Genomic DNA, 17,047 nt, shown 5'->3' with positions numbered 1-17,047 from the left:
TTTGTGGCTCCTCTATTCTCACTGTGATGTAGTTAACTGATTTTCCACTTGCCCCATATAAACCAACCCGGTTCTTATCTCCACTTCAGTTCTCTTACCTTGTTTCCCACCTCCGTTTCTTCTGAGCAGGGCGTTGCTACTCCCTGGCTCCCTCCCCAAGTCGTGCACCTCCTTTCCGGACACCCAGTGGTGCCTGTCCCTTCCCAGACACACCCCTCTGACAGACTGGACACCACGCTGACAAGTGTTTTCATTTTCCTTTATTTTTTTTAAAAAAGCCCCTAAGTTCTATGGCTTCCAGGAAGCATCAGAGAAACGGAAGTGCCATTTCTGTACACTTTGTAAAGCCAGACCTAGACGCACGCACCGCGAAGACGCCCCAGCTGCTCTGCCCGCAGCTCGCAGCCCCAGGGGACCACTGGGACCGCACTGACGGGGCTGCCCGCTCCACACACACCTGCGGGGCTCAGACGGGCTTTAAGGCGCTTGTCTCCAGGCTCGGCCGGCAGCGCGGAGCGACACAAAAAGCCCACACACGCGCCGCCCACGGGCCTCGAGGTGGCTGCCCCCAGCCCAAGTTCAGGCCGGCGGCTCCACCGACAGGTGCACAGGACCCCTGAGGGCCGCGCCTGCCGGCCCAGGCTTTGGTGCAGCATTTTGGTTGGGGGCCGCCCCCACCCCGCCTTCCCTTCCAGTCTGGGGAGGCCCAGGGCGGGCTCACCCCCGGCAGCAACGCCCCGCAGCGCCCCCTCGAGAAAACGGCCTTTGGATCGAGGGAGACAAGCTGGACTTTATGACACTAACGGGCAGGCAGCGGTGCCGGCGGCCGCTCTACTCACTCAGCAGACGCGGGCGGGGGCGCAGGGCAGGGCAGCCGCTGTGGTTTCTCTTTTCCTTGTTTTAAATAGTTAATGCTCTCGGAGGGGAGGACTAGACACAGGTGTAGAAATCTCGGCCAAAGTCTTATGTGAAGGTCGTGACCCGGCGCAGGGGGCAGCAGTGCTGCCGGCCTGCAGTCTGCGTCCGGCTGTGGCCAACGCGGCCATGGACAAGCTGGCCCCGGGGGGCTGCAGCGGGAGGATTCGGGGGTCACTGCCCTGGGGTCACTTGTGTCGCTGTAGCGATTTTCTCTTTCTCCTTTTGAAGAAACAGCAGCACCTGGAAGGGGGACGCAAGGCTGGAAGGGGGCACAAGCTGCGGAAGGGGTGAGGGTGGAGGAGGAGGAGAAGGGTGAGGACCCAGGACATCCCTGCTTCCCGTCCCTGCCTCGGGCCTTACTTTGTGTCGTCAGCCACCTCCACCTCTGCAGGGGCTGTGATGGGGGCGTTGGAGTGCCCGGCGGTGGGGTCGTCGGCATTCAGCTCCCCGTTGGTGGAGTTAAGTGCCTGCGGGGGGCGGGGGTGGGGAGTCATGTAGGCCCCGCCTGACACCCCCACCCCCCTACACACACACACTTTGGTGCGGTCCTTGGCCCGGCACTCACCTGGTTTTTGCTGTAGAGCAAGGCTTTCTCTCGAACCTGAGGCTGCGCGGGCAGGTCAGAGTGAGCCGTGCCGATGGGCGTGGGCTGCAAGGGAGCCAAAGGCAGCTGAGGCTCAGCTGGGGGCCCCTACCAGCCACTCTCACCTGCCAGGGGCCCCTCCCGTGCCAGCCCCCCTCCCTCCACGTACCAGGGGCTTCCCGGCCCAGTCGTACTCGTAGTCAAACACGAAGCCGCTGCGGTCAAAGAGATCGGTGAAGAGCTTGCGCAGGTAGTCGTAGTCCGGCTTCTCGAAGAAGTCTAGGCGCCGCACGTAGCGCAGATAGGTGGCCATCTCCTCTGCAGACACCAACAGGGATAGTGGAGGCCCGGGGCGGGGGCACTGGGCAGGGGTCTGCAGAGCAAGGGGGCGGGGATACGTGGGGAGACGATTCTCACCTGGGAAGCTCTCACAAAGCACCTCGATGGGAGTGGCCCGCTTGGTGTCCCCGATCTTCTGGTAGCGTTCCTTGAGCGTGTCGGCCTGCGGGGGAGTGCAGTCAGCACCTTGGCCCCCCCGCCCACCCGCGGGAGACCTCCCACCTGCCCACCCGGCCTGACCCACCCACCTTGAGCCCCTGCCAGGGTAGGCTGCCGCGCAGGAAGTACATGAACATGTGGCCCAACGCCTCCAGGTCATCACGGCGACTCTGCTCTGCGGGGGACAGCAGGTCAGCTTGGCCCTCCCAACCACCATCCCCTGCCCGGCCCACACTGCATTCACTCACCCTTGCCCAGGTGCGTGTTGATGCTCATGTAGCGTGCCGTGCCTGTCAGGCTCTTGTGCTCACGGTACGGGATGTGCTTCTTGGTCTCGGGGTCGATGTACTCCTTGGCCAAGCCGAAGTCGATGATGTGGATGGCATGCTGCCGCTTCGTGCCCGGCCGCCCCACTAGGAAGTTCTCTGGCTTCACATCGCGGTAGATTAGGCTCTTGGTGTGCACGTACTCCATGCGCGTGATCTGCCGGTGCGCGGGTGGTAGGTGGGCCTCAGCCCGCCCTCTGCGCCCCCCACTTCCGCCCCACCCCGCCCCTTCCGCCCCAGCCCGGCCCGCACCAGCTGGATGGCTATCATGAGCACCGTCTTGAGCGTGAACGTGCGGTCGCACAAGTCGAACAGGTCCTCTAGGCTAGGCCCGAGCAGCTCCAGCACCATGGCGTTGTACTTCCCGCACGGGCCGAAGTAGTAGACCTGAGGGACGCCCTCTGCGGATGGAGGACACAGACTAGCGCGGTGCCCAGGCGGGCTCCCCCGGTTTCCCCACGCCCGGCCCTGGGGTACCTGCGGCGCTGAGCTGCTTGTAGAAGCGGTACTCCAGGTGCAGCTGCGGCGCCCGGGACTTGATGGGCTCCTGGGAGGGACGAGAGGACGCATGGGCGGCACGCAGGGCGCAGGCCTGCCCTCCTCCCGCCCCGACCCTGGCCAGGTCCATCGGGACAGCTGCCGCTTGGGGCTAGGGGCAGGGCTTGGACTCACCAATTTGATAGCTACGTATTCATTTGTATAGAGATTCTTTCCTGTGGGAGAAGCAACACGTCAGGCCCGCGGGACTTCCAGCCCACGAGACAGCGCACCACCCACCCCTCCAAGGGGCATCTCCTGTTCCCCTCACAGCCCTCCTTATGCTTGTCCCCTCCTTTCCCGGTCTGGGAGGGAAAAGGATGCCCGCAGGGGCTCCCCCCGGCTGTGAGCACCCCCACCCATCCCCGTCCCCAGGCCAACCCTGCCTCCGCCCACTGGGGGCTGCTCCCCTGTCCTCAGCGGGATCCTTCCCGCCAGCACGCCCACGCACTCCAATTTCTCCCATCTGGAAGAGTGAACACAGAACAGAGTCCTGGTGACCCCAAGGCCTTCTTTAGCTCCGGAGACCTGGAGGAGACATCCATACCACCCCACACCCCGTCTCTGTCCCCAGATGCTCTCTGAGCCCCCATCCACCAAGCCATTTGACCAGCACTCTCCCCTCTCAGTTTTAGGGACCCTCGAGGGCGCCCCCCAGCCCGCGCCCTGCCTGTAAGTCCAGACGTCTGTTGGACAAGCCCCACCCCCTCGCCGTGGAGCAAGGGTCCCAGGCCGAGCCCCTTCCCCAGCCTGAGGCTTGCCGCACAAAGCCGATCGGGAGGAAAGTAACCTGCATCCTTGGCTTAGAAACTGACATGCCTGGGGCAGGAGGTCTCTCGTAGCCCCTCACCAGCCACCTGGACCTCCAGGTGTGCATGGAGAACCAGCTACTGTGCTCAACCTCATAAAACTGCAAACACAAAAGCTCCAGAACCCCTGCCCTGGCCAGCTTTTCACCTGCTAGTTCCCATCCTTGGCTGAGCCCCAGACAGCGCCCAGGGGTGGCGGCCTGTGTGCACACCCAGCAACCTGCCGCACCCTCTCTGCCCCTCCCAGCACCAGCCGGCCACCCTCTGGGGCCTGAGTGCTAGCAGGCCCCATGGTGTGCTGCGCCCCCAGGAGACCTCACGCTGAATCCCCCCGCTGCTGCACCTTGCTTCTGAGACGGTCCAGCATGGGAAGAGGCCTCAGCTAACCCTCCATCCCCCTGCAGTGGGACAGTGTGAATGACCAAGGTGCTGGGCCCACCTGCCCCACCCTTGGGGTGCGTGAGACACCGGTGTGTAGGACCACACAGGCAGAGGCCAGGGCCCACATGCCTGTCAGTCAGCTTCCTCCTTCCCCCATTCTGGGTCTCTCATCACTGTGGCCCCCGCCTGGGGTCTTCAGCTCAGCCCCTGCTCCTCCAGGGCCTCGGTTTCCGCTATGGTGCACAGTCAGCTGGTCAATTTCCCCAGAGACCCGACAACATGGCCCCCAATTCTGCAGAGGAATCATGCCTTGGGAATTAACGTCACAATGCGTTTAGTGCTCAGCATAGTGCGCATACCACCTTCATTAGGTTTATCCTGGAGGCACCTGGAGGGTAGATTTTTAAATGTTTCTTTTCCAACTGTTGCTCCAAAGGAGAAATACAGCTGATTCATGCTGGTACACCCAGCAGCCTTACTAAACTCACTCCCTCCTGTTTACTGAGCAGCTACTCTGGCCTCCGCACATGGACAGTCAGGCTGTCTGGATGGGTCACGGTGTTTCTTCCTGTCCCATCTTTCCACATTTGGTCCATTCACTGCTGCTGTCGGGAAAGGGTACCCTCTGGGACCCCTCCTGCAGCCTCTATTCTTCCATTCCGATGAGTAAAAGACACCCGTGGGCAAGGAGAGAAAGCCTCCATCTAGTCCTGTTTGTCAGGTTTTGAGTAAAAAACAGGCATGCCTCATGTCCCCCAACATTTTATTATGAAAGCTTCAAATACAGCAAACTGGAGAGCCGGGTGCGCAAAGCCTGCACCCTTGCCACCAGGCGCATCAGCTCGCGGTCTGTTCCACTCTGCTGCACAGCTGCACGGTTGTCACCTGTTCATTCTCAGATGCGTCTCAAAAGTTGTAGACCTCAGTCCCCCGTTTCCTAAGTACTCCAACCTGCAGGCCACCTTTAGTCTGTACTTAGTCCCTGTCTTTCCCTTGGGAAGCGACATTTATCATTGAAGAGCCCTGCATCTGATGAGCTCTGTGCCACCCCACCCCGTCAGGACAGAGCGCATCCCACTCACCTCCCAGAAGAGGCCTTCCTTCAGCAGAGCATCACTTCCTGGCCAGGTCTGCTGGCTTGCCCTGCCCTCCACACCCCCAGTCGCCTGGCTGCTGGCTCCTGGGAGGTGTCTGTTTGGATCTCACGCCCAGTTTTAATTGTACCACCTGTCTTCTGACTGAGCCATACCCTTTTCCTGTGCCATGGACACTGGCATTTTGTCCAGGGGTGCTCTGCAAACAGCACCTCCCAGTACGCAGCTCACCTGCTCCTGCTCTTAACAACACTTCTGGATGTTTAAACTTCGATGATGTCTAACTGGTCCCTTCCAGTAAATGGTAGTCTTATTCTGTCTTGTGGTAGAAACCTCATGTTTTGCCATTTGTGAGCTCCGGGGTTCAGCTGAGTTGAAGGTGAATGTGTGATCTGTGCACACGCACACATGCATGCGGGCATCTGAAGTCTGTGGTTACAGTCTCCCCATGGACCTCAGGTATTCTGGGCTCGGCAGAGGGTGTGAAGAGTAACAGTCTGAGAGGCATGGTGAAGAACAACTCAGGCGGGACACTGTGAGCAGAAGGGAGATGCCAGGGGCTGCCCAGGGCAGGAACAGGGTGCAGGCACTGCATCCAGGGCATGGAGACTCCCCGAGCTCCCCTGCATTCGGCTGAAAACCCAGAGAGCCCATATATTGGGAGGGGGTGACTCCCGCCCTTAAATAAAGTCTGCTCTTGGGCCAGCCTATCAAAGCTGCAAGCCAGCCCCTCATGGGTTCAAGATGAGTCCCCAGGATGAAGCATAATCCAGACCTCACGGGTGCTATCCACGTTGTCCAACATATGATCAAACATCAGTACACATGTGAAAAACGGGAACAGGACCGTAAGAAGGAAAAACAGAATCAAAGGGACCATAGACACTGGCGTTTAAAATAGACACTGCAGACGGGAACCCTCCTACACTGCTGGTAGAAATGTAAGGTCGTGCAGCCACTGTGGAGAGCAGTATGCAGGTTCTTCAGAAATCTAAAAACAGAGCTGCCATATGATCCTCCAATTGGGCATATATCTAATGAAAACTCTATAAATTCAAAAAGACACATGCACCCCAATGTTCACAGTGGCACTGTTCACAGTAGCCATGATAGGATGCGGAAGCGACCTAAATGCCACGGACAGATGAGTGGATACAGAAGATGTGGTACATATATACAATGGAATACTATTCAGCCATAGAAAAGAATGAAACAATGCCATTTCCTGGTGGTACAGTAGATAAAAATCCACCTGCCAATGCAGGGAACACAAGTTCCACCCCTGAGCCACAGTGACTGAAACCATCCGCAACAAGAGACGCCACCACAATGAGGAGCTAGTGCACCGCAAAGAAGAAGAGCCCCCGCCAGCCTCAACTAGAGAAAGCCTGAGGCAGCAAGGAAGACCCCACAGGGCCAAAAATAAATTTTTTAAAAAGATGAAAAAAAAATGTCTGTATGTGTAACTAAATCACTCTGCTGTACGGTAGAAGTTAATACAACGTTATAAATCAACTATATGCCAATTAAAAAATGACTACTTTAAGTAAATTCAAGAATTAAAGGAAAAGATGGGCAAAATTAACAGATGGAAATAACAGGAAAAATAAGAGGAATCAAATGGAAGTGAAAAATATCATGTATGAAATGAAAATTTCAGTGGATGTACCTAATATATTACAGATGCTGCAGAAGCAAAAAAAGGGTGAACATACAATAAAGAAATGCAAGCTCTCCAGATTGAAGAAAGAAAACAGACTAGGAAAAAACTCAAAGGAACTTGAGGGACCTGTGGGCTAGCATCAAACACTCCTGACAGGCTTCTCAGGTGGCTCAGTGGTAAACAATCTGCCTGCCAATGCAGATCCCTGGTCCAGGAGGATCCCACATGCCACAGCAACTGAGCCCATGTGCCACGACTGCTGCAGAGCATGCACCCTGGAGCCCGTGCTCTGCAATAGAAGCCGCTGCAACGAGAAGCTCACACCCCGCAACTAGAGTGTAGTCCCAACTCACTACAAATACAGAAAACCCCACACTGCAAGAAGACCCAACACAACCAAAAAGAAACAATTAAAACAACACTCCTAACCGTATGTGACTGGAGTATGAGAAGGAGAAGAAACTAAAGTAGAAAAAATATTTGCAGAAATAACGGCACTCCTTTCCCAAATTTAATGAAGAAGGAAATGGCAACCCACTCCAGCGTTCTTGCCTGGAGAATCCCAGGGACGGGGAGCCTGGTGGGCTGCCATCTATGGGGTCGCACAGAGTCGGACACAACTGAGGCAACTTAGCAGCAGCAGCAGCAGTGCAGATCCTACAAACTCAATCCCAAGCAGGATAAACAGAAAACCATACCTAAACAAGGCAGAATCAAAATCTGAAACCAAAGACAAAAAGAAATCGTTGGGGGCTTCCCTGGTGGTCCACTGGTTGGGACTCCACTCTGCAATGCCGGGGATACCAGTTGATCCCTGATCAGGCAAGATCCCACATGCCACGGGGCGACTAAACCTATGTGCCACAACTACTGAACCCACGATCTCAAGCCTGAGAGTTGCAAATACTGAGCCCTGCACACCCTAGAGCTTGTGCTCTGCAACAAGAAGTCACTGCTACGAGATGCCCATGCACTGCAACTAGAGCAGCGCCTGTTGCAAGAAGAGAAAGCCTGTGCCCAGCTTCCTGAAGACCCAGTGCAGGCCAAAAAAAAAAAAAATGAAAACAAGACAAACGATACACAGAACGAGGCTCGGCATTAGTCACTGGGGAAAAGCAAATGAATTCCATATTAGGCACCATTTCACACCCACCGACAAGCTCAGAATGGAAAGCCAGCAACCTGAAGTGCAGAGGCGGCTGTGGGACATCCAGCGCTCTCCTGTGCAGCCTGCAGGGTTTAAAGAGGTTCCCGGCTCCGGAAACCAGTCTGGTGGTCCCTCATAAGCACTTACACTCTAGAAGAGCGCCCTGGGGCGGTTTTATTCACAACACCCCAGATCTGGGCACCGGTCCCTAAGCAGGACGAGAGGAGAGAGGAACCCAGAGTCACTTAGGCAGGCGCAGGCAACCAAGTGACTGAGCAGCAGGGGCGGGCGGGGGTGGGCCCGGGAGCCGCGCTGACACCGCTGGCGCTCCAGCCCCGACCAACCTTTACACACGAAGGGCGCAGCACGCAACACATCGGTGTTCTGTACCTGGGTTTCGGAGCAACAACCTAACCTGGATTCTTAAAAAGCATTTTTCTGCTGAAATTACCCAGACCCGTGCGGTTCAGGCTGCCGCCCCAAATGCCAAGGGCAGGACCCAGGGGTGCGAGTGCATGCGCGTGTCCGTGAGAGCAGGTGCAGATGCTCCATGGGCAGCAGGGCTGGGTCTCAGCCCCTGACGGGCAGTGAGCGGTGCAGGCCAGGCTGGGGGGAACCCTTGGGAAGTTGCAGGGGGGGATTCCTGTGTCTCCCCCGCCCACACCCCTGCCATCAGCAGCCTGGCCCCGCCCTTGAACCTGGAGCCCTAGAGCCTAGGCGGCAAGGCTCTGCTGGCCCCACTCCAGCGACCTCGCAATCTGCCAAGGTGCAGACTCTAGCCGGGCCTCCACCCAGCCCCATGGGGCTGCCGGACACATTTGACACTGGCAACAACAGCCACGAGCTGGGCAATGACCACTAGACAGGGACTCGGGATCGCCCAGAGCTCAACCAAGGGCTGTGCAGGATATGCCCCTGGTCCTCTGCTCTGCCCCATCGGGTACCATGGGCCAGGAGCCCCCAGCACAACTGCTCCTTCCCAGGGGGGCAGAAGCCCCACGCACTTACCTGTGTCCCGTCCCCACGACTCCCACCACCCCTGGGGCCCCAGACGTGATCGCACGGGGCTCACCTAGCCGGAGCTCCCCGAAGTTGCCACAGCCTATCTTCTTCCCGACCCGGAAGTTGGGGCCCACCATCAGGACCCCCGAGCTGGTCCCCGAGCTGCGGACGCTGTGGCTGGCCCGACCGGCGGCCTTGGACATTCTCCGGCCCTCCTCCGACTCCCCTTTCCCTCCTTTCTTGTCAAAATCCATAAGTTTGTGGTACCCTGGCCTCTCCACGGTGACTCAGCTGCCGTGCAAATCTGGCTCCACGGAGACCTGCGGTCGCGGCGGCTCTTCGGGGCTAACACCCCATGGCGCCCGGCGCGCTCCGGCTAGTGGGACGCGGGCGCACACGAGGGCCTGGCCGCAGCACTCATCTCGGTGGCCTCCGGGTCGCACATGGGGGGAGGACTCATGCTGCTGACGGGTCCCGGGGGCTCAAATCTCGTGGCTCTCGGCTGGAGGAGAAACAGAGGCCCGGGTTAGGAGGACACGCGCCTCCCCGTCATGCGCCCCGAGGTCCAGAGCACAGCTTGGCCAGACCTGGGACTGGGCGTTCACTGCTGGTGGAACCTCCTTCTGGAAAGATCTGAGGCACTGGTGCAACCTGGAGCCTTTTGGGGGCTGAGCGGTGGGAGGTTCAGGCCTCTTGAGAATCCCACGTGCTGCCTGCCCCTGCCCCCCCAAGGACTGCAGGATGGCTGTGTGGGCAGGGGAGATGCCCAATCGAGTGACTGAGGTGCCACCACCCGCACGCGGCACTGAGCCCTCAAAAGAGGACAGACGCAGAGCAGTACATGCAGGGGCCTCGGAGACGGGCCCCACCATTGACATGGGACTCCAGAGAGGCCCCTCCCTCCCCCACCCAACGTCCAGGCCTCGTTCCAGGAGCTCGTGACCCTGTGGTTAGGTGGGTGACCCGCTGCTGCGGGACAGAAAGCAGGCAAGGAGGGGCTGTGGAAGGCAACACCAGCCTGGCTTCACTTGGCCCAGCAGCCCCCTGCCTTGACAGGGCTGGCTGGGCACGTGTTGCTGGGGTGAGTCCGACCTGGCCTCGCCAGTACAAAGCTGGGGTTGTGGATGGGATGGCAGGCACCCCCACAGTCCCCCAGGTTGCAGTAGAAGCAGCCCAAACCAGGGGGTGCAGACACATGGGGCAGGTGCCCTGAAGCAACCCAGGCTGTGTCTGTGGTGTGGGCTCCTCCCCCCGCACCCCTTCCTACAGCGCCCTGCATACCAGTCACCCTGTGTCTCGAGAGAGGAGGGTTTCCTCTGCCAGCCATCCCTTCTCTCAGCCACAATCACTGCACCCTCCAACAGGCCTTCCACCACCTCCTGTTCTCTCACACCAAAGTCACAAAAATCTCTCTAGAAAGAAAACACTAGCATCCTCCTCTAACACCTCCCTAGCCCCCCTAGGGCCCAGACTGGCCACTGTGAGGCTCACACCTGTGCCCCTCCCTACCAGGCACTCAAGGGCGGGCACCTGGTGAAGGCCATGCCCACTTAACAGCCAAGGTGAGGGGAGGCAAGGCCAGAGCCAGCTCCTGCCCAGAGGGTAGGGCGGACCAACACCAGGGCCCTGAGGCTTCAGCAGGATCAGCTCTGTAGAGCCTGGTGCCCCAGCCCCTAAATGGGTGCTCACACAGCCTCCAGCGCTGATACATGGAAGGGCCAGGCAGCCCCCTTGTATCACTGACGGCACAGGTGCCAAGAACAGGCTCCAAAGGGGGGACCCCCTGGCCACGTGCCCAAAGGCAGGACCTACAAGCTGGTAGGGCTGAGGCCAGGGTGCTCACACACACGTGTTACAAGCCGTCCCCGCTCGGGCACAGCCCAGGAGAGTCCCAGACAGGCAGGAGCCCAGGCTTCAGGCCAAACCTCACTGCTTACAGCCGGCAGCGCCCACGCTTCCCAAACACATGAACAGCGTGTACAGACAATCCGACCCCAGCCAAGACCCGCGCACCCAGCTCCACCACTGCTCGGGTTCCTGGCGGCCACATCCGCCCGTGCTAGGGCCCAGCCTGGGGCCTTGTGAATGCGGCTCTTACCACCAGCAGCATGTGCCGCCGCCTGAGACCAGTGGCCTGGCACCTGTGGACAACACACCCATCACTGGGCTCAGGGGCGCTGGCCTGGCCAAGCAGCTGCTGCTCTGCCTTGACCTCCTATCTCCATTGGTTGCACTGTGGAAGACTGGCCAGAACCACTGCAACGCCAAGGGGGATCAGACAGCCTGGCAGGAGTGACCAGAGGAAGGGAGGGGCCTGACCGAGGAGCTGGGGGCTCAGGACAGAGCAGGCTGCCCACCCCCCTGCTCCACGGGCTGGCCTCCACCTCGAGGGGCCATGCTGAGCCCCACTTGCCCACAGTTCCCTGTGGGGGGAGGATGTTCAACCTCAAGGATCTGGGAGTTAACTGTGAACAGCTGCTACAAACTTATAAGGAAATAACTATATTAAAAACATTAATATGCAGTAGAGAGCAAACGACTAATAGGGACCTACAGTAGAGCACAGAGAACTCTACTCGATACTCTCAATGACCTATATGGGAAAAGAATCTAAAGAAAAGTGGGTATGTGTAAACCTATAAGTGGTTCACTTTACTGTATACCTAAAACTAACACAACATTGTCAATCAACTCTACTCCAATAAAATTTAAAAGCAGACAAAACGGCCAGCAAGCCCACTGGGGTGGAGACTGAATGCTTAGTTCTGAGCCCCTGGGACATCTTTATTCACATCTGGAGACGATGACCACAGGGGGCTTACAACCCCTTCCAGAGAGGACAGATCAAAGGCTCTTACTAGACCTTGGTTTCGGAGAAGGCAATGGCACCCCACTCCAGTACTCTTGCCTGGAAAATCCCATGGACAGAGGAGCCTGGTGGGCTGCAGTCCATGGGGTCACTAGCAGTCAGACACAACTGAGCGACTTCACTTTCACTTTTCACTTTCATGCACTGGAGAAGGAAATGGCAACCCACTCCAGTGTTCTTGCCTGGAGAATCCCAGGGACGGGGGAGCCTGGTGGGCTGCCATCTCTGGGGTCGCACAGAGTAGGACACGACTGACGCGACTTAGCAGCAGCAGACCTTGGTTTATGCTTGCAGAGTTGTGCTACAATCACCTCTGGTTCCAGAATGTTCCATCCCCCAAAAGGAAGCCTGGTCCCATCAGCAGTTACCTGCCTCAGCCCCTGACAACCAGGAACCCACTCTCTGTGTCCGTCTATCAGCCTGTTCTGGATGTTTCCCACCAGTGGGATCACACCTTGCGTGTCCTTCTGTGTCTGCTTCTCTCACTGAGCATCGTGTTCTCAGGGTCTGTCCACGTGGTAGCCATTGTCAGGGCTTCTCTTCTTTCCGTGGCTGAGGGATGCTCCTGGGTGTGGAAGGACACACTCACCCATGGAAGGACACCCAGCTGTGTCCACTCTTGGGCAACAGTGAACAGAGTGGCTACAGTGCTTCTGCACAAGTTTCCAGGAGGCCACGTGCTGTCCCCCTCCCAGGCACTACCTACGGCTAGAATGGCAGGGTCAGGTGGAGGCTCTAGCTTAATTGCTGAAGGAACTGGAGGCTGCCTCCCGTCAACTGTCCTGCTCCCACCTAGCTCTCCACTGCCTCGGGGTGGTTCTGATCTGCATTTCCCCAATGGTCCCGCTCCACCTCCAGATACACGCCTTCCCTAGCACTCCCTGCCCCCATCCAGCACTAGACACACTCCTGTGAATCACTCACTGCCTGTGGGAACAGCACCCGCAGGGGATGGGCTAAAGGGCTGAGGGTCTTCACAGGGAGGCGGGACAAGGGCCTTCCCACCTTGGGAGGAGGTGAGCCCGGAGGCCAGAGTGGAGCCTGGCTCAGAGCAGCTGGACACCTGACTTCATGGGAGCTTGTGCCCATGACTCGGTAACACGCCAGTGTGGGATTCCAGCAGAGCGAGCCCATGCCCTGCAAACATCAGGGTACCTCCTGCTCCCAGATATCACACCTGCATGGGTGACCCTCCTTTCTCTGAAATCCTGCCAGATTCCACAAGTGGATACCAAAAGCCCCCTACCCCCGGATGGACACTCAGAGGTGGTTTCCTGCCAGATTTTCTTTCCTGTTGGAAATTAACTAAAACACAGGTCCGTGCATGCACCCCCACCCACAAAGGTGCACCAGAGGGGGCCGGAGAGCCCACGGGAAGCTCAAAGACAGCAAGGAGACACCAGCATTCTCCTGTCTCCTTGCCCGAGGACACTGAGGGCACTGCCACCAGGTGCCCCTGCCCACGAGCGGCAGAGGGAGAGCCAGGGAGTGTATGGCTGGGGCAGGACACTGCAGGCCCTCACCCAGGGGATGGAGGAGCCATGCATGGAGGTCTGGAGGGACAGCAGCCCAACCAGGAAGACCAAACATGGGAACAAAGTAGGGGAGGGGAGGGCTGGAGACTGGGGCTCGACTTCCTGGCCAACAAGATGTGGGTGCATCCGCGTCGATGGAGGAATGGTGGGCAGGGGCACCCATTCTTGCAGTCCCCATGCTGCTGCTGTGACCTACTCATCCCACACAGGCAGGGACTGAGGTCTGGGTCCCACTTTGTGCAGTTTTTATGGGGCAGCATCACCAAACATCACTCTGCCCCGACAATACACACAAGGAACCCTCCAGGAGACCTCACTTCCCTGTGTCCCAACCCCAACTCTCCCAGAGGCCCTCCCCGGTCAGCAGCACAGGGCACCCAGACCCCTGGTGTCCTGCCCTGAGACTCCATTCTGAGCTGTGACCCCTGGTCCAGGCGGGTCATGCTCTCAGCCCCACCCCGAGATCCAGAGCGGCCTCGGCACCTCTGTCTGGCCTCCAGCTGCAAACCTTTCTGAGCCCACAGAGCTGCCTTCTGAAAGCCGCAAAGCCAGGAGGCCTGTGCCCTCGGGCTGGCTGGGAGGTCTCTGGGTGCAGGACGTGAGGCCCAGGGCAGGGACTCTGCCCCCGCAGCCCCTTCTTCAGCACTGCCTCTGGGGACCCCGGTAAGGCCCAGTGCCTACTGTAAGTGAGCCTTTGCACCAGGAGCGCCATGCTGGCTCCCATGCCGTGTCCCTGGGGTCCGGCGAGCAGCACAGGGACAGCGACCAGGCCTGAAACTAGAATCTGTGGTGGGTGTGCTGCCCCAGCCCGGCCCCCCAGCCCATATGGCCCTGGCAAGACACCAGAGGCCCGACCCATCCGTCAGGCTCTGGACAACAAGGCAGGCGTGTGGCCACAAGGTCACCACCTGCAAGGGACAGTGGCCACCAGGAGACGGGTGAGGAGTCCAGACCCTGACCCTCCCAGAGACAGGACGCCAGTGCCTACTCACCCCGTGAACAGCAGCTACCACCCACCACACCATAGGGGTCTTCCTGGGTCCTCTCTCGGGACCTCAAGGGGGACGGCCAGAGCGAGTCACCCATTGGCCTGACGGGTGCAGGAACGACAGAGTGGACACAGGACTAAAAGTGAGCTAAACGCTGCCAGGAGCCGGAAGTCGGTAGGTGCCCCGGCCCACCTGGTGAACCAGGAAGCGGGTGTGTATGATGTCAGCACAGGCGCTAAAACTCATGGGGGGAGGAAGGGAGCCCAGCCCTACACCTGACCCGAAAGCAAGCCAGTCTCACCCCACCAGCATGGACCCCAGTTCCTCCCTCCCAAGGGCACCCGGACTCACTCCTCGCTCAGGGAAGGCCCCCAGGGGTGTGGACTCTGCTCAGGCCCTCGTGGTCAACTTAAGCCCCAGGCAGGCAGGGCTCCCAGCCCACCCCCAACCCCCCCAGCGACCCCCGGCCTGCCTTCCAGCTCAGGGGGCTTACCTGCTGCGTTCTCCTAGGGGTCCTCCATCTTGTCAGGGCCAGGGCCAGGCCCCCTGGCAGGGGCCCCAGGAACCCCCTTCTCTGACCGTCTCCACCCAGTGATGTCACAGTCCCCACTGACATCATGGGCACAGCCCTGGGCCAGAGTCAGGATGCATCTGGAGCAGTGGCAGCAGCTTCCCTCCTGGGGGTGGCCCCACCACACACTGCGGGCTCTGCCGTGGTAGCCACCCGGGAAGCACAGGGCTCTGGGACGACCCTGGCCACAGCCTCCCTCAGGCACTTCCAGACACACACGTCCCCCTCCTCAGGCTGAGCCTACTGACTTGTATAGGCAGGGCCTCCCTCCAGGAGTCACCCAGGCCCTGGGCCCGAGAAGCCATGAGAACCCCAAGTGCCAGGTTGTGGCACCTACGCACCACTCCCTGAAAGGGACTCAGGCTCTGGAGATGCGCCAGCCAGGGGGGCCGCAGCCTGGAAGCCTGAGGTCACTGACAGTGTTACAGCAGAAAGAAAGGGACTGGGCCGAGAACGGGGACCAGACCCCAGGACAAGGCCAGCGTCCAAACAGTATCAAGCAGAAACGGTTCACGACATAGGATTTACGACAACGGAACACAACCCTAGATAAATGGGAAAGGAGGGAGCACCCGCCAGGCAGGGGCTGCAGCAAACCTGAGGGAAAGGCCCTGTGCGAGGACATGCAGGGTTCACTGAGAAAGGCAAGGAAGACGGTCAGAGTTCACGCTTGGGGTCATGAAGAGCAGGTGTGGGCAGATGCGCAGGTTCAGCCAAGTTACAGACGAGCCCAGAAGGATGTGGGACTCTGCACTTTCCTGCAGCTTTCCACGGACTTAAACACGTGCATGTCAAACCCCTCGGCCCCATTCCAGCACGCAGCAGGCGCTTCCATGGTGGGGGCGGGGTTGCTGGACATCAGGAATGGGTGGGGCCAGGCCATGGGCTTGCTGGAGTGACCAACAGCTCGCTCCCTGGGCACACTTGAAAGCCCCCACAACTGAGAGCTAAGAGAGGGATGTGGAAAAGAGGGATCGGGGAGGGACACAAAAGGCGCTCAAACGACGCATAACGCCTGGTGAGAAGGGACAACTGAAGGCACGGAGCTGGGGCTAGGCGGCCACACGGGCCACAAATGAGAAGACAGGTACACATACAGGAATGGCTGTACTCCCACAGGAGGGCTGGCGACTGGCAGAGCCCGGGGGCCTGGGGCAGAGAGGACGGGGGAAACGCGGACCCTGGCTGAGGACGATGCACCAGGACCAGCCCATCAGCTGCGATGTGAGTGACACTCAATGGAGGTGTGACCCACGGGGACCCCAAACTGACCCACAGACTCGCTATAAACCTAACATTGCTCTGAAACAAGAGTCTATTTAAAAAACAACCTCCACCACCTCTGGCAGCACCCCCCAGACCACCTCTCCCTCTACACGGTGCGAGGTGGGCACACTCCTGCCCAGGACCTTTTCACCCGCAGCCTAGCACCCGCCCAGCCCCTCGGCCTCCACCAGAGCACTCGCCATGCCACCAGTCCAGCAGGCACCCGTCCCAGGGACACAGTGGGCGCCAGGCAGGAGCACAGCTGCTCCTTGGCGTCGGGGTCCACAATCCCCAAAGCAGAGCAGGGAGGCCAGGTGACACCCTGGCCAGAGAGAAAGATGGAGCCCCAGCTGAGCACGGGGAGGGGACACAAGCCCTGAAAATGATGGAAACGTGGACTCTGGGGCCAGATGAGGGGGAGACGCCTGATGACCTCTGGAATCCTGGCTGGCCTCTGCTAGCAGGTGCAAACTCTCCTGAGCTCAGAAAGGTGGAGAGGGGAATGGGAGAGCTGGGCTGGACCACCCTCCAGAGTGTGTAGCCTCAGCCCAGGGCAAGGGGCTGTGTGGGCAGACACATTAAAGACATTAAAGGGCCAGAGCACCTGCAGACCCACCAGAAAACCACATGCCCTGTCTCCCCGTCTTACCGGAGCTGGCCGAGCATCACTCATCCACCCAGCTCCCCTGCTGGGGGAGATGGCTCCTTTAGTCTGGACAGGTCCTCAGAGATTGGCACATCCTAGACAAGGACCCAGCCCCTCTGCTCAGGACTGATGGTGGGGGGAGGACCAGCACCTGCCTACCACATGGGATCCCGTGTCCCAACTGGAGCCTCCCCAGACCTGGTGCAGCAGGGA

General features: G+C 59.2%; 1 protein-coding gene across 3 annotated transcripts; it reads right to left on the bottom strand.

Moving 5' to 3' along the window:
• Nucleotides 1-245: 245 nt before the first annotated feature.
• Nucleotides 246-14,957, bottom strand: CSNK1G2 (casein kinase 1 gamma 2). 3 transcript variants are annotated; one of them, XM_061423463.1, is made up of 12 exons: nucleotides 14,845-14,957; nucleotides 9,029-9,460; nucleotides 2,998-3,038; nucleotides 2,803-2,872; nucleotides 2,578-2,726; nucleotides 2,248-2,482; nucleotides 2,089-2,174; nucleotides 1,919-2,003; nucleotides 1,671-1,819; nucleotides 1,484-1,567; nucleotides 1,279-1,385; nucleotides 246-1,158 (listed from the first exon to the last, which is right to left on the bottom strand). In XM_061423463.1, exons 2-12 carry the CDS (start codon nucleotides 9,210-9,212, stop codon nucleotides 1,104-1,106), a joined length of 1,245 nt encoding a protein of 414 aa, XP_061279447.1. In that variant the 5' UTR covers nucleotides 9,213-9,460; nucleotides 14,845-14,957; the 3' UTR covers nucleotides 246-1,103. The 3 variants fall into 3 exon arrangements, with proteins under 3 accessions (XP_061279447.1, XP_061279449.1, XP_061279448.1); XM_061423465.1 differs by lacking the exon at nucleotides 14,845-14,957 and having other exon boundaries at nucleotides 9,226-9,328; XM_061423464.1 differs by lacking the exon at nucleotides 246-1,158 and having other exon boundaries at nucleotides 1,696-1,819; nucleotides 14,845-14,948.
• Nucleotides 14,958-17,047: the final 2,090 nt, after the last annotated feature.

Source organism: Bos javanicus, chromosome 7 (genome assembly GCF_032452875.1).
Source record: "Bos javanicus breed banteng chromosome 7, ARS-OSU_banteng_1.0, whole genome shotgun sequence".
NCBI classification, from domain to species: domain Eukaryota; kingdom Metazoa; phylum Chordata; class Mammalia; order Artiodactyla; family Bovidae; genus Bos; species Bos javanicus.
Note: the sequence above shows the minus strand (reverse complement) of the source record. Positions and strands in the feature narration are given on the sequence as shown.